The 27,400-nt window shown below is 45.0% G+C and overlaps 1 protein-coding gene across 2 annotated transcripts; it reads left to right on the forward strand.

The window, feature by feature from the left end:
• The first annotated feature begins 57 nt into the window (after window positions 1-57).
• plpp3 (phospholipid phosphatase 3) lies at window positions 58-27,400 on the forward strand. Of its 2 annotated transcripts, none has more exons than XM_084548813.1 (7): window positions 58-507; window positions 12,611-12,765; window positions 15,669-15,761; window positions 16,511-16,698; window positions 16,807-16,864; window positions 20,207-20,383; window positions 25,213-27,400. In XM_084548813.1, the coding sequence occupies exons 1-7, from the start codon at window positions 369-371 to the stop codon at window positions 25,339-25,341; spliced, it is 939 nt and encodes a 312-aa protein (XP_084404939.1). In that variant the 5' UTR covers window positions 58-368; the 3' UTR covers window positions 25,342-27,400. The 2 variants fall into 2 exon arrangements, with proteins under 2 accessions (XP_084404939.1, XP_084404938.1); XM_084548812.1 differs by lacking the exon at window positions 12,611-12,765 and adding an exon at window positions 13,156-13,313.

The following is a 27,400-nucleotide window of genomic DNA, read 5'->3' on the forward strand; positions in this document are numbered from 1 at the left end:
GGGGAGGAGGAGGAGGAGGAGGAGGAGGAGGAGAAGGATTGATATAACAAGAGCGGCTGTCGAGTTTTCACTCACTCACCAGACCCATAAAGGGGAGCGGGCTTTCCATTCATTTAGAGCGCAGGCAACTGTTCTGTCTTGAGTTCGTGGCGCGGGTCCGCTCACCATATCAGACTAACCATTTTCTTTGTAAACGTGAAACACAAGACATCAGCGGGTCAGAAACTCTCAGAAACTCTGAGAGACAGAAGCGTGTTTCCCCTCCGTTGCATTTGAATGACATTTCTTTGAAGGACCTGAGAACCTGACTAAGTTTCTTCACCTAGCGCGTGGTGTGGGATTTTTGAGCCGAAACGGGGAGTTCTCAAATGCAAAAGTACATGTATGAGAAAGCAATGGCCCAAGAGACAAGGAACGGAGGAACCTCTACGTTAAATAACAACAACGGTGTTGACAACAGCAAGAAGAAGCTGCTCATAGCGCTCGATGTCTTCTGCCTTCTACTTGGTAAGTTCACAAATGACTTTTACTTTTATTATTTATTTCGCACTGTTAGTAAATGTTTACCTTTTTATCTTACATCAGCTGATTTGGTTGACGTGCTAAAATGACAACACAGACACTTTACGCGCTGCATTTACAATAAAAACAACTAACTATAGATATAGATAGACATTAAAGAGTGCCCGCGCTTTCTAATAGTTGGCAATAAAAGTGTTAACGTTTTAAAAGCATTCCCTGTTATCTGTAGCCACAAGACAACTTAATCTGCAGCATCCCCTTATCACCCAGCTCCAACACACAACCCCGAATGCAGCGAAGCGCTGGACACAACATTCAACTCACAGCATTGTCAGACTTTATTTGTTAAAGTAAACACACACTATTACTCTGAAAACTGACACACTGACACATATTTAAATATGTAATAAAGCGTTTTGTATAGTACAAAGCACAAACTGACTGTTTGTTGTTGCCAGACACGTGTACATTCTCTATCAGCTGAGACAGCAAGTTGAAGTGTGCTGTCATCTTATAATAAATTGATCATTTCAAAGTCCACAGACTGTCAATTGATGTGGCTTGTCGTCTGCCAACATGCCTGAGGAAGGGATGTTTTGAAGGGTTGTAGCCTGCCCTTGCTGCCCTTAAAATAGCCAGCGGCTCCCCACCCGTGCCCGATAACCTTACTCATCTAACCCTAAACTTCCAAAGGTGCCATTCCAGCTACAGCTGTCTATATAAAGATGACTGAAATAAAAATAAAAGTTCAATTTTTGTTTTGATTCATAGCTGATGAAACTGTTACTGTTAGGCAGACGTGATGCCCCACCAAATAATGGTTTTGTCATGGTGTGTGTGAGTCCTAACTTGTTATTCCATGAGCATCCCGTTCAGAATTAGTGTTCTCTGTGTGTGTGTGTGTGTTGCATTGATAGCTGGTTTGTTTTTGGCTGTTGTCACTGCAGCCTGGTTCTTTTACGTTCGAGCTTCGGTGGCCCCCCTTTCTTTTCTCTCCATTTTCAATCCCAGTCTCTCCTTTCTCTTTTTTAGAAAAAGGATTATGGGAGTTGTGCTTAACTTCTACACATTCTCTCCCAGAACCCTGCAAATCCCTGGCCAGCTGCCGCTGATCACTCCACTTCAAATTTCTTTCTGTCTTTCTAGCCCTCTTTCTCGTTCTCTGTCCAGGGGAATGCGTGGAATAATTGCTTAAGCATGTGTTGTGGCAGGGAATGCCTCTCCAATCATAGAGAGAGGGACTGAGAAGTGGGACCTGTGGCTGACCGGGCTTCAGAGGAGCAGGTGGGAGTCACCCCATCAGCTCTGTAAAAAAAATTGAAGCATCAAAAGTAATGGGGAAATATGTGACATTACTGCAATGGAGCAGAATTTTATTACCCAGGATGTTACAAATGGTGCACATTAACTCCACGCTCTCTTAAGTGCTGTAAAGGAGAAGCAGATCTGCCTGACAGACACAAAGTTTTCCAGTGGCTTTATATTGGTTTGCTTATTAAAGAACCTCAAACAGAGATACACCGTTTCATCTGCGCTCGTATAAATGTAGATGAGCTTTGAGCACATGTGGAGCCAATTTCCTGCATAAACCGACTTCCTTTAATGGTTAAAGATATACAGTTGCCTCTCAGTGGCAATGTTAGGATGCACACACACACACACACACATGTGTGCCTGTAAACACACACAATGCATGTAAACACCCAGTTGCAAATGGGCACGCAGATCTCTCTTTTGTTATTCTAAACACAATCTGGCCCCTCAGTGAAGATTGGTTGGCCCACTTTAGTCGTTTAGGAGGGAGGGGTTACAGATGGACGGGGGTTTAGCGGGTGGAAGGGTTAAAAGAGAGGGAGAAGAGAGCAGGGGAAAGGGGGGAGTTATCAGGGCATCCTGAATGAAGGATGAGGAATGCGGGTGTGTAGAGGGCTCAGAAGAATTCCTGACGTTGAATGGTCTTTGTTCTGCATGTATCAGAAAAGAAGTAGCGTACACCTAACAACTAGTACATGCATAAATATCTCATTAGTGTTAATTGGCTCCTGACTGCCAGCTGGTGTTACAGACACACATCTTCCTATAGGTTGTCAATCTTCCTAACAGTCGCCTGCAGGCACACCTAATATGTGCATTTGCATAGAAGACATCTGAGCCCATCCATAATCACACACACGAGGACAAAAGCTAACATTTGTACAGGAGCCCCTTCCTCTCATTGTTCCAGCTAATCAAGGCTAATAATGCCCAGACGGGACCAGAATGGTAATAAAATAATCATATCCTCGCGCCCTCCCCAGCTCTCAACTGCCGAGACCAGAGTCGCTGCGCACAACTTTAGCAGCTGAGCGCGAGCATCATCTGCTGATTTCACTTTGGCTCGGGTTCCACTCTTACAGAGCGGCGGAGTTGATTTAGCAACGCTATACTGAGCGCGCACACAAACACTATACGCTCACTATAAATACACAAAGCCCACCGCAGACTGCAGAATTTCGTACTTCTCTGTCTAACAGCCTTCCATCATTTGGTTTAAAAAGTTGCTCATTGTGAAAACTCTGTGAAGAGACTTCTAAAAGTAGAATTACCTAAACCCTGATTAAGTTTTACACAATGCAAAGGAGATTATGCATTGTGTGTCTGCTTGTGTGTAAACGTGGTATGTGGTTTGAGATGCAGCGGCCTTGGTGCAGAATATAAACATAGATTGTTTAAGCCTGACTCAGTGCTGCAGGTAGCATTTAAAGGCTCTACATGGTCTGTTTAGGTGTTGCTATAGTGACCAGTTACAAAGTACTAAATAAGTAGACCAACAGGATTTTTTTTTCCATCAGCATCTTCCATGCTTTTCTATTTCCTCTGATCTGTGATATGGTCAGGTGCTCAGTGACGTGATTTTCCATGAGCGACAGACAGGAAGATTGTTGTTAGCAGCAGAAAGGAGTGTAACCTTTTGGCCTCCGGGAATGAGCTTCATAACTGGCCCCGGAGCTTTAACCCTATATGTCTGTACCTAGCTCTTTCCTCCCCATTAGCTGCTATAGCATTACAGCAGTCAGTCACACAGCCCCTCATTAAAGCTGGCACGGTTTAACCTCTGCCTCTCCAGGCCTTAGCCACTTCAATCCTGAGCCGCTCTACAAATATTTTCCAGAATTTCTCAAATTCTTCATCTGGCTGCAGTACCCTGGCCGAAAGGTTCTTGATGGGACATCTGGTGCAATTTTTGGAGTGAGTGATCCAGGGGGCATGGAGTGTGTGTGTATATAGCGGAGCTCAGGAAAGGGTGGGAAACGGAAAGGTAGTGTCGGTCGGAGGTAGGTGTGGTTGTCAAATGAAATCCTGTCCATTTTCTTTTTTCTTTTTTTGTGCCTCACAGTCCATTTCCACCCCGACCTGCCCTCCCTCCTTCCCTCCTCGCTCCGTCTCCTCTTGAGCCAGTCTTCCCCCTTCTTAATTGCCAAGGGAGACTCCTTCAAAGAACATAAGAAGGGAAAAACCTCAAACAAGATTGCAATTATATTTTGTTTATAGAAAACTATAGCCAAGAAATTCCATTGAAATCCATAAATGGTTCCTCTTCGTAGCAATTAATCTTTCAGATATTAAAATAGAGTTGTGGTAGTTTTTGCCAGTTGTGTTCTAGAAAACTGTGATCAAACAGCAACTGGGAGGCCTTCACACTCAAACCCAAACACAGGCTCCCATCCAAAGTTGTTGACCTTAATCTAAGGCCAAACATTTGCACGAGGAGTTCTGCACGAGCCTGTGCAGAAGCAGGACCAGAGAGGACGTTCTTGGGGATATACAGTAGAAATAGTGGGAATAAATCATGCCACTATATTTATTTTCCATTACGCCCAACCTGTCAAGGGTCAATTATTAACTTGTTTTAACTTTAAACAAAGTAGAGATCTTTCTATACTAGAAGCCATTCAGTTGCTTGTCACCCAGAGGGATCGTGTGTATCTGCTGCAGAGAGGAACTGAAGCTACCGTGTCTCAGTCCAGATGAGTTGCATGCAGTGCTCCGTGCATGACATTTGCTGCTCTCACACACAGCCGAAGGCTCGATGCAAAAACACGCACAGGAGGATATGTAACACCAATATCTAGATTGAGTTCTGCATACAGTCAATATGTATGTGATATTTTCCTTGCATCACCATGCATGGCTTTGTGTTTTCTGTGACTTTAGGGGCCGGCCTGTGGAGAGTTGTCATGTGTGTTTATGTTATGGCTGCAGGACAAGGCGAGGTTAGGACTCTAAAGAAGGTGATGAGGGTCCTGTGGCGGAGAAGCTTCATTGTATTATGTAACAAGATAAAGATCAGCAGATGTTTATGACAACAGTGGCCACAGGGACACTGCCCCTCCTAGAAGGAATGTCATTTTAACTGTGCACCTTTTCATAGATGTATGTTCTCGTGCGACTGTGACGGAGAACGATGGTGGTATTGTTGCCCGACATGTGTCTGTGACATTTTCAGCCCGTCACTGCGACATGTGGATGGTTCCTGCCGGTGCAAGAGTTAAATGACAAACCCCCTAGAGTTTGCGTCTGTGCAGGGCTGTGATTAGAGGTGTGTGGGTGTGAGCATGTGTGTCCCGTTGGGGTTCATGAGGGAGAAGGAGCGCCCAAAGCTGTCATTAAATGGACCGGAGGGTGATTTTATGTGTGCGTGGTTTGCATGTGCGAGGCATCTGCGGCTCGATTTGTGTGTGTTTTTGTGGGAGGCTGAAGGCATCAGGTTGGCTGGTGTGTTTGTAACTATTTACGCTGGTACACAAACCAGACACGTTTTAACTTTTCAATTGTCTCCAAACAAGCAAACTCCTAGCACACAATTAAACGGCACAATAAAACAAAAACAACAGCTTGTAGTTAACACTTTAACAACAATGGTGCAGTAAAGCCTCTGTTTCCACTGTCTCGGGCCATGCTCTCATCTGTAATTATATCTCTCTCACATAAACACTCTGAAAACCTCTTATTTAGATCATTTTGGATTACTGGGCAGAACCCTGCCATTGACTTTTGTTAGCACTCATTCTTGTTTAAACTTGTTTGAGTTTTTAGTGGGTACTGTAAATGAACATTACATGGAATTCTGTGTGTGGGCTCATTCATAAACTCCACCCATGAAAATAAAAATTTTTAGGATTTCTGTTCCTGCGCACATTTTTTATGTAACCCACTGTCTTTCTAGGATCACTTTTCATGATGGTTAAAAAGCCAACAACAATGCAGCGAGGCCTTTAATGTGAGTGAGTGAGTGAGTGAAGAGGCTGCAGATGATCCTCGGCTGCAGCCCTCATTATGTCTCTCTGTTACCACACTGTCCTCGGCTGGGCCTCCTCCCTGCTGTTACACAGGCCCCTCTGTCTGTCACTTTCTCTTACTGCATTAGCCACTACAATCCTCTGTATTTGTGTGTCTGCACATGCTGTGTGCACCCAGGAATGGGGGGTTGGGGTTCAGGGAGATTTCACTGTTTCGCAGAGAACAATACCCCTTTTGATGCATCTCAGCGCTCTTTGTTTCGTTAACGAGGACCAATAGGCCGATGGCAGACAGAAGGAGGATGAAATATAGGGAGGGGGAAGAAGTGAATGAGGTGGAGATGAGAGAGTAAGACGCTCCTCGACGGGTACTCAAGGCCACTTGATTATCTATCAGAGGTTTATGACTGTTAGTGCATCAAGCTGGATTGTCAACTGGATTGTGGGCTGTAGTGCTTATCTGCTCAGCGCTGCTCCATAATCAGCTCAACATCTTTATTGGCGCAGGCCTTATCTGAGCTACAGCAACTGAGCCCTGTCCTGTTTACACACAGTGAATAGCCGCGGCTGTAAAGACTCCGTGTAAAGCTGGACAACATCATGCAGAACGTTCGCACCGCAGCGACAAACTGACACCAATTGTCTTCAGATGTCTATTGTCCATGGTACGTGCAGAGGTGAGCGGGATATTAGAGGAGCAGATGAGGGGAAGGACTAAAAGAAAGGGAGGTACGTAGTGAGTGAAGAGCATTGTCTAGACAGAGGTGTCAGGTTTCAAAGAGTCCACAGCCCTCCTCTCCACAGCCAGGCTTTTGTCCCGGGGGGTAATAACGCCATTATGGCAATAACAGAGAAACGCCCCAGCCAGCCATCCAACCAACCAGCCCAGTAGCCTGATCTGGCCCCTGGGCACCGCTCAAGTTTCCCCTCAGTGGAGCAGCTGTGCGTACGTCCTCCCCTTTCAACTGAGTGCGACCAAGCATTAGAAACGTCTCGATCAGTTGTAACTGATCGTTTTTAAAACACATTATAAATATCCTCTTAACTCCTCCACTTGCTAATGTGTAGCAGAGCTGACTTCCCACAAAGCAGTGTTGAGTCCAGGGCCGCTTCAAATGTTCCTACGAGCCAACAGCAACACAGGGCCGGCAGTGGAGCAGCATTCAGAGGCTGCCCAGGCAGGTGCCTGCTAGTAAGAGTCCCCTAGAGAGTGTCCCGGCAGATGCCTGTGTGTAATAGGCATTTATTCCTGTGAATAAAATCTCTCTGAGTAAGCACATGTTTCAGCCAGCGGCCCCCCGGTTGCTGCAGCATTCACGCAGAGGGGGGGGAAAAAGGGACAGGGATTCACTCTGTGCACCACTCTGCTGACCTCAGCCACTCCTGTGTGTCTGTGTGTGTGTCTGTGTTTGCGCATTTGTGAGCTTTGTACATGTGTGAGACACATCAGCAGCCTATGCGAACAATGCACCTACGTCTCGGGCCAAACATCTGTATCCGTGTACTCGCGTGCGTGCTCATGCATTTTTGAATGCTCGATTCCTAAACGGTGGTTATGTGTATGGATGAAGCCTGGGTGGTTTTTATGGAGTCAAGTGTGTTTATTTGGATTGCAAGGACATTTTTAAAGCCCTTTGTGGTCGGCAACTTAAAAATGTTTGAGAGAGGCTTTGCTGGAGATGCCAGTGGAACCACAGTAATTGACTCCCAACACCCACATAGCCACACACACTCTCACAGATATAATAGTTACAGTGACATTTGTGCCCTGCTCTTGTAAACTACCGTATAATGCCAGAGCTATGTCACATCCCTCACCTTCAACCCATGGCCCTGTCGCTACTTCTAGGCTCTGCCATGAACCTCAGCTAACCTATGCACTCTATTTCCAAATGTCTGGAAGGCCGCACATACTCATGCTTTTAGTGTCCTAAAGATAAAGCTAACCGTGTGGGCTTGCACGGTATACTGTTGGATATGTGACAAATTTTTATAACATCCAAGGCATCCGCTTGGCAGGCCATATTTAAAACCCCAAAGGTCACAGCGCAAGCACTATGAGTGTGTGTCCTCTCGAAATGTTAAGTATTATATTAAGACTGAGAATGAAAGTACATGCCAAGTTGGGAAGTTACTGTTATATAAATAGAAATAAATCATTGCTATCCTATACTGTACCATATTTAAAATATCTTGCCGATTGGTCATGTGCATTCACTGTTGCTGCCTTACTTTCAACCCTGCCTGCTCTTTGGCAGAAAAACATCCACCAGCAAGTGAACCTGGCACTGAACCACTCATTCACTCTGATCCGTTGTTCTTACACTCTCAGCGTTAGCACACACCAGGCTAATCTCTCTCTCTCTCTTTCGCACACAAACACGCACATGCATTCCCTTCACACTGGGTGCAGACACACTTGCAAAGTAATGGACTAGAGGACAGCTCTTAATGCAAAGAAACTGAACAAAGACACTCCCTCTCTGTCCCTCTCTTTACACACAGAAAAAGTCACACGCATATTAAATGACCACAACATAATATATACATGTTACATATTATGTTGCAGGGAGTGTTTAGATGTCCACATGTGAATGATAAGAGTCTGTCAAGAGTTTCCTCCAGAGATTGGAAATAGATACAACAGATATTTCAGTCAGTACCAAAATCCCTGTCCTGATCTCACTTAAGCTTCTGAAATGTCTGCCAGCTACTATATCTGATCTGATGAAAGAGCAGCGTGAGAAATTAGAGAAGAAGAGAAGACAAAGTCTGATTGATTGACTGGCCAGTCTATAGAGTCAAAACGCACTTTAGCCTTCGCCCTCTTTCAATTTTCTTCTGAATTGTCCTCTGTCCTACTAGGGACGGGTCACATGGTGTGTTTGAGGGACAGGAGAAGGAAATCCTCCATTAGAGGAGGCTACAATGCCTCTTCCTCTGCCCCGCTCCGCCTCCCATTCACCTCTCGCACTCACTGCTGACACTCGGACTCGCTCTCTACAACCACGATATCGTTCTAATTCTGCTCCTGAAAGCCATGAAAGCACATCAAAATGTCAATAGATCCCAAGAAGGGTGAGAGAGTCATGAGAGCTGGAGAACGGGGAGCATGCCGCTATAGCCTCGGGAGACATGCAGGTGTTGTTCCACGGGGATATCAGTGCCATGTCAAGGGGATTTAACCTTTTAAGCAACGCAGAGCTTTAGCTGGTGCAAGAATAGCTATTGTTTTCCTTTCTGGCAAGTACAAAGAAATGTCTTAAGATATCAGAAAATAATGTAATTCTTAACCTGCAAGGCTGAGGAACTTTGGACCAAATGGTAGTAAAGACTTTAAATACATTGAAATGCAAATTCCAAGAACTAACCAAGGTGTGAGTTGATAAAAGAAACATGTTTCTTTCTTTTCATGTCTGTGAGAATCAGACTTAACTCGGGCAGCCCTGCTTATCGAAACGCTCCCTCGCTTGGCCAAATTTAACTCCAAAGCCAATTAAATGGACGCCGGCTGGGTAATCTAAATAAGTGCATACAAACTCACACTTGTAGAGCACGCGGCGAATAGAAGCACAAAGTGTCTAAACATACTCTACGGGTACACAATGCATATAAACACACGTGGATGTGTTTTTGCGCTATGATTTCTCGCAGGCAGCGGCGTGTGAACATGTGAGTGGATTTAGAGATGGAGCACCCACACACACACACACACACACACACACACGCGAAGACCCTGCCGTGACCTCCGCATATAAACACGGATTCAACCAGCCAGAGAAATGCCTCTCTCCCTGACCTGTGGTAAGCAGTCTTTAGCGGTCTGCAGTGGTTCTCCTCAAAGACTGAAAGAGAGAAATGCATGACAGGATCTGATAAGACAAATAGAACTGTTCCCAAACTTGCCAAGCCACCCACTTTGGATATGTGTGTGTTGTATTTCCCTCCTTCTGCATTCTCTATACTTTCTGGCCCTCAATCTCTCTCTCTCTCTTTCTGTTTCCACTGAGGGGATTTTTAGCCCCCAATTATTCTCTGACGCCAGTTTGTTGTGTTTAAAAGCAGCTTGGTGGCTGGGTAGCTTATAAGGCTCATTGGCTCTAAAAGCACAGAAACACACAACTTCTCTGGCAAGGCGATACACAACAACAAAGGGTGAAAATGGGTTGAAATAGCACATAGTTTGCGTGGAATGTTTGCGTGAAGTTAAGTAACTTCCCCTTCTGAAGTGACTATTTGAGAATCTCAGACACGACTGGATGTTTCTGACCTCACGCCAGAGCTTGTAAAATAGTTGTTTTTTAATTCAGTGATGCACCAAAGGTCTTTGCCAACAGCCCGGCCCACCTCTTTCTCTTTCTCCCTTTTTTGTCTTTATTCCTCCATCCTCGGACACTCCCCCGTCTCTCTTTTTTACTCTTTGTGGGTCAGCAGGACCCATGAAGGTCACTAACTCCCCATTCAATCGGCTCAAAGGAGGTCATATTTCTTCACACGACTGTTTGAAGATGAGGCTCACATGTGCTGTACGGTTACTGCTGGAGTGTGTTTCATTTTATGCTGGGGGCTTCATAGACTGCGGTATGAGGAGAATGCCCACATACCAGGCTGTTTTCAAGGAGATGGCATAGAGGTGGGGGGTGGGTGGGGGTGTAGCACAAAACAGCTTGGCATCTCAAGACTGGACAGCGTGCAGACAGAGAGGCTTTCACGAGTTCTCAATAGATGGTCTCGAGGTGTTCAATCGCTCGATCTTACTTTACTTTTTTCAGTCATTCAGCTGGTCGACTCCTGAGTTTCCCATGGTGTTCTCGGATCGGTTTAGCCTTTAAGCGCTGGTTAGCTTGTGTGTTTTTGTCTGTGTGTGTCTGTTAAGCCCATGACCTTCTTTCACTTCTCCTCATTAGCATGTGAATCCCCCCCCCCCCCCCCCCCCCCAAACACACACACACAAGTAGACCAGAGTGGAGGGACGATGAAAGACAGGGAAGGAAAAGGAAGAGAAAATGGGGAAGGAGAGTGGAGATTGGCGTGAGAGAAAGAACAATCAGGATTTTGGAAAAAGTTTTTTTTCCCAGCGGAATGTCTATCCAACAGAAACCAGTTTGTGTCTGGACTTAACGCCTGAGGTTTCCCACTTTGTTTAAGGTATTCATCTGTAGCCGAGTCCACTGAGGCATTAAGCTGAAAGACTTGATATGTGCGCTAGAATCCACTCGTCTTAAGTCGTGTTGACCGCCCTGCCCTGCCCTTTGTGTGGACAGCATGGTTCCCAGACACCGCCAAAGCAGGGCTCAGCTCAGTGTGGGCCCACCAGCATCCTGGTGCTGCACGCCTGTTTGTGCAGGTGTCTGCCTCAGTGACCATCCCATCTGCTGCCCAAAGTAACCACAGGGCAGAAGACAGTGAGGAAAGGGACTTATTCATTCAAGACAAAATATCAAAACATTAGAAATATGCTTTAATCTCTTTATTCCGTGGCTTTCCTGCCAGAAAGACTAAGCTTCAAATTTCAATTCAGGGTCCATTTTTTTAACTGTTCTGGAGTTTCTTCATCAGCAAATGGGGTTTTCCCACAACCTTTACATTTATAAATGTAGAAATGTAGACCTGATTGTCTACTCATTGACCTGGTACACACCCGAGAGAGACAACACTTTCTTGTGTCAAATCTCTTCAAAAAGTGTGTTTTGAGGATCTAAAGAACCTCGTAAAAGTAATCCCAGAGAGAACGTTTTTCAGAACAGGACGGGAACATGATCCCCAACTCCCATCACTGGTGAGACGACAGCTGAGGTTAACGGCCGCATTAGGAACATTCATGAGCAGAACTCTCGCTTTAACCCAAATGTCAGAAACCCCTGTGATGTGAGCTAACCACACAAGCCGCATGTGGGAACACTTTCTGTGCAGTCATGACAATGAATGTGTATGTTGGTGGGTCTTCGGGACGCCTCCGTGTCTTGAGCTCCCTCTATTTATGAGCGACTCCGGCCATACGTACACACGCCAAAAAACATGCTCTCATGTGAAAAATGTTCCAGAGCTGGGTGGGCTCACTTTTGTTTTTCTTTGGTATTCACACATTTCAAAATCCCTCAAGGAAAACGTTGAAAGCCCCGGCCATAGTTTGTGCGCCCGTATCTGTGTTCCTTTGATTTGTAGATAGGTATTTATTTTCCCCTTGGTGCGCATGTGTCCATACATGTGTGGTTGACGAAGCGAATAACTGAATCAATTTGACTGACCACAAATTATAGCCATGGTTTCGATTGTTTGTACATTTGTTGTTGACGTTGGAATATGAAGCTCCCCTAGATCATCATGAAGGCTGTTTGGAGTTGGAACAGTGTACGTCCCAAAACAGCAGACACCTAACTTAATACATAATTCTTTCAAGACTCCTGGTTTTCTGGCACTCTCTTCCTCTAGTATCAATAACACTAAACTCACTTTGTATTGACACAGTCCCTTTGTTGATGTGCTTCTCTTGGCTTCGCTAATGGACCCCTAGCCTTAAGTGTCTATTTGCTCTGTTAAGAGGGAGTGATGCTAAAGGATAAATCTCCATTTTCAGTGGCCTGGTGTCACACTGTCAGTATGAGCAACAGCTGAGTAAACGGCCTGTTCAGACACCTGGGAAGGTTTTTGTATGTTAATGTGTGATTTAATTACATGTTTTTGTTTACAGCTTACAGGTAAGTGGATGCTAAATGGCGCAATGTGATTCATTATATGAGGCGTGTGTGGATGTGTGTTTGGCAGTTTCATACATTTATCTGTGTGTGTGTATGTGTGTGTGTGTGTAGCCATGCTGCCGAGCCTGGTTCTGCATCGTACTGCTATTCGCCCGTACCAGAGGGGTCTTTACTGCAGTGACTCCAGCCTGAAGTACCCCTACAAGAGCAGCACCGTACCCTCCTCAGTCCTCATTTCTGTCGGCCTGACACTGCCCGCAGTGTCCGTAAGTCGCCCCGACACAAAGAGCGCTCGGCCGTGGGAAACGCTGAAAGCAGAAACAGGGAGGGCTTTGGGTTCATGAAAGCAACTGTGAAGGAGTGAAACCCCACATGAGATCCAGTGATGTTTGGAGAAGTTGATTTAACTTAATTTTTCTGTTAAGATAGCTGCATCTGATTTTGGAAAACCGTCACTCCTTTGCTCTTTGCTGTCCAAACATGACACCTGAAGCCCCACCCACTTCTGATAACCTATAATTCCCCTTGTGCCAGCATGCTCCTTGTGCTGCCCCCTGCCTCCTGTTTATGTCCGTGTGACTGACCTGGTGCTTTTATGCTTTCTTTCTTTCTTCTCTCCCTCTTCCTGTCCTTCTCTCTCTTTGTGTCTTTTGTAGCTAGCCTGCCTTTCCTGATCATTGAGACTAGCACCATAAAGCCGTACCAGCGCGGGTTTTACTGTTCGGACGAGTCCATCCGCTACCCCCGAAAAGAGGGAGAAACCATTAGTGATGCTGTGCTTTGTGGTGTTGGCATTCTTATTGGCATCTTCTCTGTAAGTCGACCTTCACACCTCCCTATGTTTACTGCTTTTAATCAAACTCTTTGATGCCTCATAGTCCAACACCTAACAGACCCTTCATCAAAAGTTTGAGTGATTTCTTATCATGCAGTATTTTCTAAAATATTCCAGTTTTCCTATAAATGTGCTTCAATCCTGTAATCTTCTCTTCATCATACCTTATTTTTCCGTAGTTTCTCTGAGTCATCTAAGTCATTTGTAATGGCCTGTTTTTTATTACTTTACTAAATGAGTCAGTGGTTGTGAGAGGCCCCCCAAGCGACATTAGGAAGTGTTTGTTGGCGTGTATGTGTGCTGACGCATGCATGCCAAAGACCGGAGACCAAAGACCAAAGAGTCTTTACGAGCTCCCCATCCCATTCTCATGCCTCAAACTTGTATCCGCGCACTCTGACTCCATGCCCTCTGCGCCCTGAACATTACTCTGGGTGAATGTGTCAGTGCTCTCTCTCATGCCCATGTTGCCCCTCCAATAGCCTGAGGCGTCTCGCACTGGTTAAGAAGTCCTTATTCCCATGGCTGGGTGATTGCTCTAGTGTGGTGCCAGCAGATTAGAGGAGGGTCAGAGTTAGTGGAAACATGTCATAATGACATGTGATCGTTATATGCCAATTAGTGCCACGTGGTCAGGGTAAATGATCTTTATAGCCCCCAGACTCTTTGTGGCACAGCCCACTCGCAAGCTCCCAGACTGAGACGTCACATCACCACCGCCATCAAGCTGGCTTTGGTGGGCACACACTCAAACACACTGTACCACCTCAGCTCTTCTGCTTATTGGAACCAGGAGAGTTTCCTCACATGTTCACGTGTGGGCAAAGCTGCCGTGTCTCACACAGCAGCTGTGATCCATTAGTGCCGTCTACTGCCATGCAGACACCATTCCTTTAACACGCAAATATGTTCTCTCATGAAGGACGCACACACACACACACACACACACACACACACACATATATATAGACTATATAGCAGATTCCAGTCTGGCTTCATGTTTATCTCCAGTGCGAGGGAAATCCCAATAGTTGTGCTGGTCAGACATTTCCCTGTCTGACAGGCTGTGTTTCCACTTTGAGAAACAGTTAGCAAAAGCGAGACAGAGTTCTGTAACCCTGCACAATGGTGATACAAATAATCCCATTAGATAGTATTGAGTTTGTTGGTCTGATCAGAGATGCCCTGTCTGCACTCAGACAACCAGACACATAGGAATAAACAAAAACAGAGAGAGAAGGGGAGGAGGGGCTTGAATGCAAATGCTGACAACCCAAATAAACTTCTCTGGCCTTTATCAACCTCCTGTTGCTCTAATCTCCAGCTCCGATCGGAACAATTCAATGACAATAGCACACACAAACACACTAATACAGCTTTGTGTTTGTTTCTTCTGGCTGTGAGCCTGCCGGCTGACCACCCAGCAGACAGGATAGGTGATATGTATTAAAATTAACAATACACACACAGGATACATGCGCACAGAGAAACATCGTCTGTTTTAATAGGGAAATAGGATGTGTGGGAAAACCCAAAGCTGTAGATTAGTGCACATGTATGTGTGCACTTAGGTCTATTCACGTTGACAGAACTGAGAGACTGCTGTCTCAGAGATGGGCAGGTAAATATTTTCCTGAGAGATTGGATGGGGAGAAGGAAGCCCGAAGAGTGAAGCCTTGTGTGGAAGGAGGAAGGAAAGAGAAGCAGCCGGTCCATCAGTTAGGTACCCCAGGTGGTAGACATTTGATTGACATCTCTGTGCCTCAAGGGTTGGCTTGGCATAAGCCCCCAGTGTAGTTGAGGTCTATCCATGGTGCCCGGCACTGTTTAAAACCACCTGGCTGGAATACCGCAGGACTCAGGGTTAGCCCATGGGACTTGAGCTGTACAGCAGTTGATATGTATACCCTTATATCAAAGTCCGGTCAGTCCGACTGAAATTCTTACCCAGTCTAGACTATTTGTTTGAACTTTTCCCTTCCCTGCTTTATGTTCCACATAAAAGGCCTTATCATATCATTGAGCAGGGAATCACCATTGCTCAGACTCGCATCACATCCAAACTGCCTGAGGGAAAGGCAGGCCATTCTCATTCTGTATGTCTGTGTGTGACTCACTCATTCTGTCTCTGTCCTACACACCCTCTCTACTGCACCTGTCATTTCAGGCTGGAACTGAATTATATTCTGCATGATACTCACTCAAACGTTAGCGTTGTACTGCATGGTTTTCTGCATGTAAACCTGCTGTGTCTCGCCAAGTAATTTCGCATCACATTAAGCAGCATTATGTCCGTGTTGTGTGTTTATCTCAACACCTGTAATTATGTTTTAGATTGCGATTGGAGAATGCTTCAGGATTCACCAACTGCATGAGGGAACCAAGTCATTTGTTGGAAATCCCTACGTCGCAGCTCTCTACAAACAGGTCAGCTCTGCATACCAGTCATATCATACGCATTTAAATAATTCCATACATAGCTGACCGTTCCCCTGAACAGCAGTTGTCCAGTCATTACTTTGTGCAACTATGCACTGCACACCTGTCAGACATCGTGCATGGGGGCAGCTGTGATAGCAATACCATGTATATAGAGTTTGATTGGTGGTTGCTTTCTAAGACTCTGTCCAGATTTAAAGAACTTAAACTTCTGTGTCTGCTTCCACTAAAGTTGTTAGCATCTCTATCTAACTAGCTTCCTGCCGTAACCCAGTTTTTTAGATTATACATTAGATTGTACATTGGGGTTAGGATTGACTGGAACATCAATACTGCCGCGTGTGGAAGCAACAGTGTGTAGAGAATGTGCTAATTTCCATGTCTTCCACCTGGATCATCATATTCAAAGTTTTGGCTTTGTTTATCTTTAATCAAAGAATCGTGTATTTAGCTAAAACTGCTTTACAAAGTTGCGTGTGGAAGTTTTGTTATAGCGTGTGAGATCACTGAGCAACAGTATCACTTCAGCCACAAAATCAATGCTCAAAATAAAAAGGAGAAGTGTGTTTTAGCCTGCCACCACCTAAAATGAAAATAAGGATTCCATTTAGTGTTGGAAATGAAACATTTGAGTAATAAGTCTGCCCATTGCATGAATGGGAGTCTTGAAATAGCATTAGATCAGTGGACTTCTGCGCCAGTGTTTTGCCTAATCTTTGTCGTGTGTCATTTTGCAGATTGGCGTGTTTCTCTTTGGCTGTGCCGTCAGCCAGTCATTCACAGACATCGCCAAGGTGTCGGTGGGCCGGATGAGACCGCACTTCTTAGATGTGTGCAAACCAGATTTCGCCACCATCGACTGCTCACTGGGATACATCACCAACTATACCTGCAGCGGTACGGAGAGTGACGTGCAGGAGGCCAGGTTTGTGTGAACAACAATACAGACGCAGTACACTGTGCATTCAAAAAAAATAAAAAAAATATTTGAATTGGGAAAAAAATGAACCAAAGATTATCTTTCTCTCCACAGGAAATCTTTCTTCTCAGGACATGCCTCCTTTTCAATGTTTACCATGCTCTACCTAGCTGTAAGTAATCGTTATACTCTACCGTACACTCATGCAGCCACACACGCACACAATCACAGAGACAATGGTTTACAGATTATAGAGGAAGTCACGGAAAAAAGGCTGGGCTTTGATGAGGGGATTCACAGTTTGAAAAACGAACAAAACATTGTTCTTTTCCAGTTGCTAATACCTTTATGTTCCTCTGAGAGATGGATGAATGCACTCCACCTGCTTTCTTCACAGCAGCTGCATGTGTACTTCCTGTCCTCTCCATCCCCCTCTCACTCCACCTGTTGTGGGTGTCTGGTTGGGCTTAGTCCAGAGGCATTTCATTCTTCAAACAGTCTAATTACACACCCACATAGACAATTGTCGACTCATAGCTCCCCCTCTTCCTCTGTTTACACACAAGTTTCAGCCTCATTTTGCATGCTACAGAGAAGTGAGACGGGAGAAGAGAAGCAGTGTTTTGGGTCTGGTTGGCTTGGTTACAAGGTGGTCTTGGTTCTCACAGTGGACTGACTGTTCAAGTTCTGGTGTATTGTAGCCTATTGCCATGCAGCGAGAGCTTGCTCTGGGTAGTTCCCAGCCTCTATGTGAACCTACAGCCGCACTCTGGTCAAATCGTGGAAAACAGCTGAATCAAAAGCAGGGGAGAAAGCAGAAAGGGAATGGAGATGTGCTGCGTCCAGACCACAGAGCGACACGCTAGTTGAAGATCAGCTCCAGCAGCGGCAGCAAACTGTAGCCAGGGTAGGCTGGTCCCAACATAAAGACGGAGGGGAGGAAAGGAGAGGCAGAACAGTTAGTAGTTGATGTTTGGAAATACAAAACAAGCCTGCAACTAATCCCACGATGAAGGCATTCCTGGTGGAAAAAGTAATCTGCTGCATTTTTTTAGTTTGTGCCATTTTAGAGCTGGTCATGTGACATCATGTTTTCACTCACAGACACTCCCACTCTCTTGAAGTCTCCTTAAATAAGTAGTCTCGTGTTTCTCATGTGTGCTCTGAAAGATGTTATTAACAGACATTAATTACGTATTTTTTTATATTCTGTTCTCTGACAAATAAAATATTAAAAAACGTCCTTACGTTTGTGAGAAGAATACAGTTTGACATTTAGGGAGACATAGAAGTCATCAAGAAGTGTGTTTTGTCCTCAGCAAAGCCATGAGCTTCTCCACAAGCAGAGACAAATATGCATCTTTTTTCTTCTTGGGTACCTCCCCATTAAACTTGGCCGCTGTCTCTGCTGTCTCACTTCTCACCGGCGACAGAGTGTCACTTCCACAGTATAGCTGTCACCTCGTCCTCCCTGCACAGCCCCCAGTCATCCACTAATTGCCACTCTGTGATTGCGAAGTGCTTCACTTCCTGCCGAGCGTGCCATTGTGTTTCCATCTGTGACTGATGTGGTTTGAGCTGCGCCTCTGCATCGCAGCCTTCAGAGATAGCACACGGATTACTGGTACAAACCACACGGCACGCTATGGCGAACAGGCCGTCCTTTGTTTTGTCTAATGTGCACGCAACATCTATACATATGTGATCCAGTAGCAAAGATCTGTGGGTTCTTCGTGCCTACGGAATTCCTGCTGAGGCACGTGGAATGTTATTGGTTGAATAAAAACCAATATTTTTGTGTGAGATTTAAATGGTATTAACCACAGCTATGGTGTTGTCTCACAGCATGGTGCTAACCAAGAGAAAGGACGGGAAAGGGCCAGGCGTGTAAAACGAGACCTCGTTCTCATTCTTTCTCGCTTTGTTGTGCTTGTTTGTGTTTTTTTTTTTCACTTGACAAAGACTTTGATTCAGAGCGACAGAGACAGAGGGAGAAGATCTCAGTGGAGTGAGCTGAATTCCTTTAGAAACCACTAGACTTTGTGTCGCTCTTGTCTCCCTCTGTCATGGGAATCTCTTGGGGCTCCTTTTGTTGTGTTTTATTGTTGTTTTCCTCAGATCTGATTATTTAAGACAAATTCCTGGAAGATGACAGGTTAAAAGGCCATTGCCTGAGTCTGTGTTGGATTTAAAGAGGAGGCGTTGCACTTTTTTTTAGACGGTCTTTGACCCTGTTGGTTGCTTATCATGACTTTGTGTTTGCATTCTTCTGCTGATTCAGGGTTGGACTAGTGGGTTATCTGGGTCAAGTCAACTGGCAGTGAACTGTAACTTCTTGTTTTGACTAAGTTCAAGCATTTAATTTTCACACCACCTTCCTCCATCGAGTTTTTCTAAAGACGGAGAGAGCTTGTGTAAAGGGTAAGTAGTCCTTGCCCACTACCTGAGAACCATTATAGAGGAAGCCCCAAGTCTAAACATCCCTGCAAGGGAGGAGAGCAAGACTAGAAGGGATGGGAGGGATCCCTTCCTCAGCTTCCTCAGAACAATGATAGAGTGTCGTAGAGGAAGTGCAAGTTAGCTATACGTCCACACCTATGGGGCCTCATAGTGGATGGGGTTTACTGGGAGGAATTGTCTGTCGGTATTGTTAGCATGTCTGATTATAAGACACAAGTATGGAGGTTTGGGCTGGGTAGACATTGGCTGGGACCATGCCTTCCAGGCCCTCTGGGTGTGAGAGACAGGAAGTTAAGGGTATGAGTGCGACAGAAACACAGGATGTCTTAGGGACCTAGGGTGACCTCACTGCTGTGCCTGTAAGTGGTTAAAAAAACGACTATGCAAGTCTGACTGAAAGTGGCCTTGGATATAGTTGTTCCTGTTTTGGTTCTCCTCAGTCTATAATGACCCAGAAACATGTCTTCAGCTGCAGGCGGCGTGGGGAGGTGTATCCGTCTTGTCTTCTGTTTGCAGGAATGGAGGGTAGAGAGTTCATCCCAACACAATGTTATAACATGCCTAGCATGGGAATGTATATATACAGTGTGTGTACATACGTGTGTGTGCGTGTGTGTATGTGTTCCAGTGGCTCTCTGTGGTCGTGCTGTTTTTACAGCTGGGATGTTGAACCATGAATCAGTCATGTCCGGGTCTCGGGCAGTCAAGTGTGTGAGTGTGTTGTGGAAAAGAGTATGTGTTTCTCTACGAGTCTGGCAACTGCCCACTTTGATTCAGTCTAGACCTCTCATACACACACACTCTCACACACTGCAGGTGCAGGGTTAAAAAGGCAATAGCAGTCAGTGAGTTTTAATGAAAAGGTCAAGACAGGTGTGTGTGAGGGTTAAGGTCATTAAGGCCAGTTACGGATTGACATGACACGGGAAGTTCAGACTTCCATCAACAGCATGACTGAGCTTATATGTTTAACAATACTCTGTTGACTGAAGTGTTTCATGTCAGAGCATCTACACAATGATTGTGATTATAACATTTTGTTTTTTGTTTCCAGTTCTATCTCCAGTCCAGGTTCACATGGCGTGGCGCTCGTCTCCTCCGCCCATTGCTTCAGTTCACCTTGCTGATGATGGCCTTCTACACCGGCCTGTCACGCGTCTCCGACCACAAGCACCACCCGACCGATGTCCTGGCAGGCTTTGTGCAGGGAGCCCTGGTGGCCTACTGCATAGTGAGTGTATACACAAAACACACACATTACGTACAAACTGTATAAAAATATGGGAAATTAAGAAATATTAACAACTGGGATATCATCTCCATATCCGACCAATGTGGATCCAATGGACGAATCAAACTTCAAATAAAGTTTGCCTCCACATCTCTCTCTTTTTTTCGCCTCTCCGCTTCGGTGAAAAGGAGAAATGGAGCAGGCAGTGAAGTGAGGAGAATCTGATTCTCTTTAATGAGTAACACATTGCTTGGAGCCTGGCTAGTTGAGAAGTGTGTGTGCGTTTCTGTCTGTTGGTGTGGATCCATGTTCTGCAACCTTCCTCGCTGCTTTAGTGACATACCGTCACAGCAGTTGCCAGATGATTTTCGTAACCCTCATCATTACACTAAGCTAGATGGAGCCAAGGAAAATTGAATTTGGGTCGAGAGGGGAAAAAAGAGGGAGTGCAAAAAGAGAGAGAGCGCGAGAGGGAGAGAGAGAGGGAGGATTAGCCTTTGAAACGGGAATGGGGCTGTTAATTATTTTTGGTTTTTTTTATTTGGTGGCTCTGGTTCTATCAGCACAGCAGGCCCTTGCTAAACTCTGCTGCCTCTGGCAAAAACTTGGAAAGGCACACACACACGCACGTAACCCTTACCTTTCTAAAGGACTCAAATCATGAATGTGGAAAGAATTAGATTCATAAAATTTAGCAAGACCTTAGTAGTGGCGCCTAGGCAGACCTTGGCACAGCTCTAATGCACACGCACACACACATGGAATCGCACATAACGTGGCAGCGTCTTTGGATGGATTATTACATCCAAAAGTCAGCGTGTAACAATAGACAGTAACGCTCTGGTGAAATCAGTTCTGCTCCAACTGGCCGTAGCTCCTGCACGACATCAGCCTTGACAAGTTAAGAACGTGTTTTTCAGAAAAATGCGCAGTGCATGTGCTCGACCTCCAAACGGGCAAATCTGGCAGTAGAAGCGCAGGGAGGGAAGTGACAGGAGAGAGGAGCCTTGTCTACATCTTGGCTTGGGACGAGCGTGGGTTTAATCCAACTCAGCTATTCCACAACCCCTCCCGCGTGCAGAGAGACAGTTTAATGCACACAGACACATTATTCACGTCCACATGCATACAAACCACATGTATACACATATACACACACATATCCAAACCCCATGCCGATCAAGTGAGTGAGGTTGGTTTTACAATCCTTGACGCCCCTTCTGATTTGCCCGGTCTTAATAGAAACACACATCTGTAAGTACTTTAGCAGGGCTGCTTCGGCCTCTCAGAAAGCAGTGGAGCAGAAAGGACCTGACAGGGGATGAGTGGAGCAGGACAGAGGAGGTATGAAGCCTGCATGGCTCAGAACTGTCAGCACAGAGTCTTAAATCAAGGTGTATCCTTAGATCTTGGGTTAGCAACTACCCGAGTTTAGTCATTATTCTTTTAAATGTGAAATGAAGATTAAAAGCGTGAGTTTACACTTTGAATATGTGCCAGGGCATATATTTTTTTACTACATCCCTCCTTTGATCAACTTCATGTCATGTCAGACTTTGTCTTTGAAGGTCACAGAGATTGCGCAGTCTAACAATCCAACGCAAGTATTTTAGTGTTGTTGTTACACGTTGTCGTGAAATGTCTTCATAAAAGCAGACAGTTGATTTTTAAGAGCCCTTTTGGACGCTGGGTAATGTGGTCCGTTAACCCAGACGGAACCTGTGTGAAGAGAGCTGTCGCCGAGCACTCACAGCACACTTGTCTCCGATAGAAAAGTCTGATCTGAAGCAAAGAACCCATTAGAGGAATTACTGGATTTGCACGTTAGTCCCAAGTGTGCAACCGTGAACAGTTAGAGATATACAGCCTTGTGGAACACCACCTTCCTTTCCAAATACACGTCCTACCATAGAGATGTGAGTTGTTCCAGGTTTCCCGAGGCTACGGTTACCTCTTTAATCCCAGTGCACCCCCACTGAGTGTCGGTAAATGAATAATACAAATGTGCACGGACACATTCATATGTAGTGACGTGTTAGACTGTGGCTTTATAGCCTTCGGTGTAGGCTTTGTTGTAAGTGAATTGCTACTCTGAACCCTTTTGTCTGTCCTCACATTCAGAGACAAATGGTGTCTGAGTGCTATACACAGTTTTTTTTTTTAAGAATATGTAGATGATTGTCTGTTTTCAGTTAAATGCTCTACGCTGTGTCTGCGGGCCTGGGATCCAAAAAGTCAGGGGAACCACAAGAGGAAGCGGACCGTCTGTCCTACCTGGAACTTCCTATCAGACACAGTGACCCACTTTTCCACATGTGTTGTAATAAAGGTCAAGAGGACTGAATCCAGCAGGAAGCAGCTGTCAGGGAGAAAGCCGGGCAGCGTTCATTTGTTTTTTTCGAGGTTCATTGTCATTTGTGAGGAGCTGGGTCAGGTGTTAAAAGGAGCACAGGGCACATAAACATTCGGAGCGTCTCGCATATTGAAGCGGTGTCCGTGTGGACAATGAACTTGTACAGAAGCATCTGGCAACGGAACAGAGAAACGGTGTAAGCGAATGCACATCAGGAGTTCAGGTTAAACCACCACAACCTAACAAGTAGCTATTCTCTAAATGAATGCTGATGAACACGGTGCCCCACGTCAGTGTGTGATAAGAAGTGTCACAGGTGTGATTTCTCAGAAATATGGAGTGTAGGTACAGAATCTTGAGAAGTACTTCCGTTGACCTGGTGGTGTGACGTTATTTACTGATGTATCGGGTGGTTAGTCTGCAAATAGTAGTTTAGTACGTGCAAACAAATTCACAGTTTAGTTCTTTCCTTATGAACGAAGAGTGAGTAATGTGGTTCCTGACAGTTGGTGGGCCCACTTCCTGTGTGACTCTCATACATGTCATTTTAATGGTGGTTAACGATGCGCAATTAAATCCGCAAAACACGCATACATTTAGATGACTTGAAAGGTTCTGCTATTTTTCCCCCACGTAGATGTATCAAGGAACCAGTCTGCTGAGTTTGCATCACTCAACACAATGGAGTTAGGGGCTTTGTAAGTGTGTGTTTGTGTATGTCACACGCAGGAAATGGTGAGGTCATGATAAGCCTTTCACCATCTCAGTTCGTGGGTAACGGCTTGGAGTTTGTGTGACGCAGCAATAAGGCACACTATGATTGGTTTCAAGGCCCCCCGAAAAGGGAACAAACACGTTTCCCATGGCTCGGTGGATTATTAGAGATATGACCTCATATCCTTCTCCACTCTGAAACATATCATACTATGCCACACAAGACACACTGCACAAACTAATTGCTGTATAGACAAAGAACCCATTTAAGGCATGAAAGCAGCTGTGTGTTGGGGAGGTGTCTATCTACATGTCATCCGTCGGTTGAAGATGACGAGTAAAGGTCAAGCTGGAATAGAGGAGAGCGTCTTTGTGTCGAGCCCACAACTCAGAATGAGACTTTCTTTGTCACATAAATAGATCAGTGACTGCGTGTCGAGCATTCTTCCAGAAGACGAAGATGAACACTGAACAACCCACTCGGGACCCATTTCCCATATGAGAGCTTTTTTCCCCCGCGTACGACTCTTATGAGAATTATTCTTATTGTTTTCCCTTTGGAGCTGGTACACAGTGCGTTCTCTTTCACACAGTTTAGCCCTGAATGGCAGCTGCTCCCCCCTTGCCTCGTTGGCACCGGCCCTCTGCTCGCCCTGGACTGGCAGCACGGAAGGAAAAGCTGCTGCGCCTGCCAGTTACGAGTGTGTGTTTGTGTGCGTTAGTCCAGAGCTGAAGCCACTGTTGCTCATGAGAGACCCCAGGCCCCTGTGAGGCGAACTGGTAATCCACTGTTAGAGTGGACAGTAGTTTCCATGGTCCCACTTCCTGTCCATTCCTGCCCATTTTCCTGTTTGACATATGAAGTCATCAGGATCTTTTCTTCGTGCGCCATCAGTGCCAGTAAGACTGAACTTGGAAATTCACCCATGGCATAATGTCATAGATGATTAGCCATAGTTCACAATATCTGTTACGTTATTATGAACCATGGAAAGATCACTTCCTTCAGCCAGATTACTCAGCATTACTAGTGGGAAAGTGATAAGAAATTCATTGTAATGGCATTATCATGTAACATAACATTCACTTCTCACCAGCAGAAGAACATGTGGGTGCATATTCACATTACACAAGTTTCAAACTCTAATTCAAACTTGACTTGTCACGTACACAATCATACCCAGCATACATTTTAACAGCTGTCTTTGTTAAAAGACAAAGAAAATATAAGGGTATATAATAATGCAATATGGGAATATATAAGAAAATGTGTGTAATACATTGCTGTAGATTGACTCCAGATCAGGGATCTCAGAATGGATGGTACGTTCAGCCGATCACGCCACGCTCTGTAGAGCTCGCCTGTTTAGACTTGCCATGGTTTTTCCAGAACCAGCCGAGGGGTATTAAATCTCAAACAAACATTTTTGATTATTGCACTCTGTTTCTGCAATCACATTTCTGTTTTTGGCAGAACAAAAAAACGTTTCAGTCTGTGGCTAAAGAAAATAAATGCGGTTTGGTAACCTTGCCTTGTGAACAGACTTCAAACCCCCCACTGAAGCTCTCCAGCATAGGCAAATCAACTGAGATAGTGACTTGTCTGTCTTCCAGCATGCTGCATTTGCATTTAAACAGAACCACACTCAGATCCTGGCTTTATTTAGCAGGAAATATCAGTGACCTCCTCGTCCCCTTTTTGACTGTATTTACATCTGCCCAGTTCTGTTTTCTAATCTCGCTGTCCCTCCGCGTCCTCCAGGTGTTCTACGTGTCCGACCTGTTCAAGCCCAGGGTGAAGCCGGCCACACCCCCGCCCTCCCCGATCAAGAAGGAGCTCCTGCCTTCCGCTGACATCATCGAGAGGAACAACCACCACAACATGGTGTGAGAGAGGCCGCATCTCCTTCCTGTGACTGAGGAGCCTATCACAGCGCTGCTCACCTCCCATCGGACAGTAGAATGTAGCGACAAGTGACTGTAGCTGCTTCTTAAATGGCATCCTCCTCCCTTTTTGCTGTGCCCAGCGAGGCGCTTTGTGGACGAGGGTGTCAGATTTGAGATTTGCACTGCAGAGTCCACTCTCACTATCCAGACTTATTATTTACTATAATGTTAACTACTTATCAACATTTGAGCCCATCCTTTTGAGCACAAGCAAAAACAAATTGGAAGCCAAAAGACTAAATTAATCAAGCAATTGATGACTTGACAGGCAGAGCTGAGGGTGTGGATGTTTGATGGAAGTGTAACCACACAAAGGGGAAAAAAAGACATAAGAATTAAAAAAAGGCAAACCCCCCCTGCCTAGGCAGCAAAGGATATCCAGCAATGCTTCCTCTCTGAACTCTCTGTGGCCTTGGAAACGCCGTAGGACAACAACTTCCTTAGCAAAGGGAAGGATATTACTGCAATGACTAGCAGCATGGAAATATTAACGTGATAGAAAAATATAACTTATAGCACTGTTTTAACTTCATTGTCCATTATCACCACTTGCTGCCTGAGATGTCTGACAAGAAAAAACTTGATCATGCTGATGTGAAACAGATACTAAAAAAACTAACCATGCTCGGTGTGGTAGTGATTTACATACACGGGCAAGATGACATTAGCATAGCAAAGCTTCCACAACCCTGTAAGGATCATGCACTGATCTTGTTAGGCCTAATTACATTTTACAGTACTCTTAAGGTCTGGAAAGCGAAGGCATTACATTACATACTTCTGTCTCCAGATCAGCATGTCAAGCTTTTTGAAGCTGACTTTCAGAGCAGCCCAAACCCGGGATGTTGCATTTCTTGAGAGTTAGATGTAGTGAAGGGGAGAATAAATTCTGTGGAAGGAGGGAGGCAGACCCCACAGCCTCCCAGCACCTGTATAAGGGGCGTGGCTGTGCCATGCCGCTTCCCGGTGTTGGCGCCACCTGTCTGGCTTCCTAAACGGGAAGGGTGGCAGGTGGATGGAGTGAAAGGGTGCGGCCCGTCACCACGCAAAGAGGGTGATGATTTACAGCTAAGCTGGCACATTATTTTGGGATGATTTGAGCTCTTGCCGCTGGCAGGGAGGGGCTCTCACCCACCCGATCACTCATTGGCAATGGTTGTTTGTCTCTCAATATGTGTGTGTGTGTGTGTGTGTGTGTTGTGTACGATCATGTGCTTGTACATCTTGTGAGTGTGGTTGCGTGTGTGTGTGTGTGTGTGTGCGCACATGTATGAACGCTGTGCCCTGTGAAAACGAACCCCCTCTTGATAAACTTTGTGTGTGTCAAATGAAACTCACACACCATCAGCTGTGCCAAGTGTGTGTGTGTCTGTATGTGTGCCACTGTGTGTCAGAGAGTGAGAGAGTTATAAAAACTGTGGATCTAATATTTTTATTCTCTGCTAAGGAGCATCTTTAACCTTGTATGTTTATAGCCAGTCCTGTATAATCACTAACAGTTGTACAGTACCAGATACAGAGGTCCTTTTTATTTACAGCCTACTCACATATCCTCCCCCTCTGACAACACACTCCGCCATGTTGCACATCTTTCTCATCGTACAGTCCGTCCTATCATTTTACAAAGCCGTTCTCACTCTCTTTTTATAAATATATAAATAATGTATAGATCACTAAAATTAACTCTGTAAGATATTGTTTCTTAACATGTTTAGATATATCCACTATGATTACAGACCTGTGTTCTTTAAAAGTGCTGCTTAAAAAGCATCAATTGACAGATTTTTGTATCTAGATAACTAAACTATTGTAGATTGTAATAGTTTGTAATATGCATTCAAAAAAAAAATACACCCACCAATGTATTAAAATACAATATTAGTATTTTTGTATTGTCTTGTTTTTTGTACAAAAGAAATGGTAGTAATGCTGTTTTGTTTTTTTGCTAAATGTAATTGCTCCATTACATGTGCTTTTAAATAAAAAGCTCATTATGAACAACA

This window comes from Chelon labrosus (assembly GCF_963514085.1).
Source record: "Chelon labrosus genome assembly, chromosome: 7".
NCBI lineage: Eukaryota > Metazoa > Chordata > Actinopteri > Mugiliformes > Mugilidae > Chelon > Chelon labrosus.

Coding starts and splice junctions, on each gene's coding strand:
- plpp3 (XM_084548812.1), top strand. CDS start 369: ATGCAAAAGTACATGTATGAGAAAGCAATGGCCCAAGAGACAAGGAAC. Junction 16,699..16,806: donor AGTGACGTGCAGGAGGCCAG/GTTTGTGTGAAC, acceptor TTCTCTCCACAG/GAAATCTTTCTTCTCAGGAC. Junction 20,384..25,212: donor CCCTGGTGGCCTACTGCATA/GTGAGTGTATAC, acceptor CGCGTCCTCCAG/GTGTTCTACGTGTCCGACCT.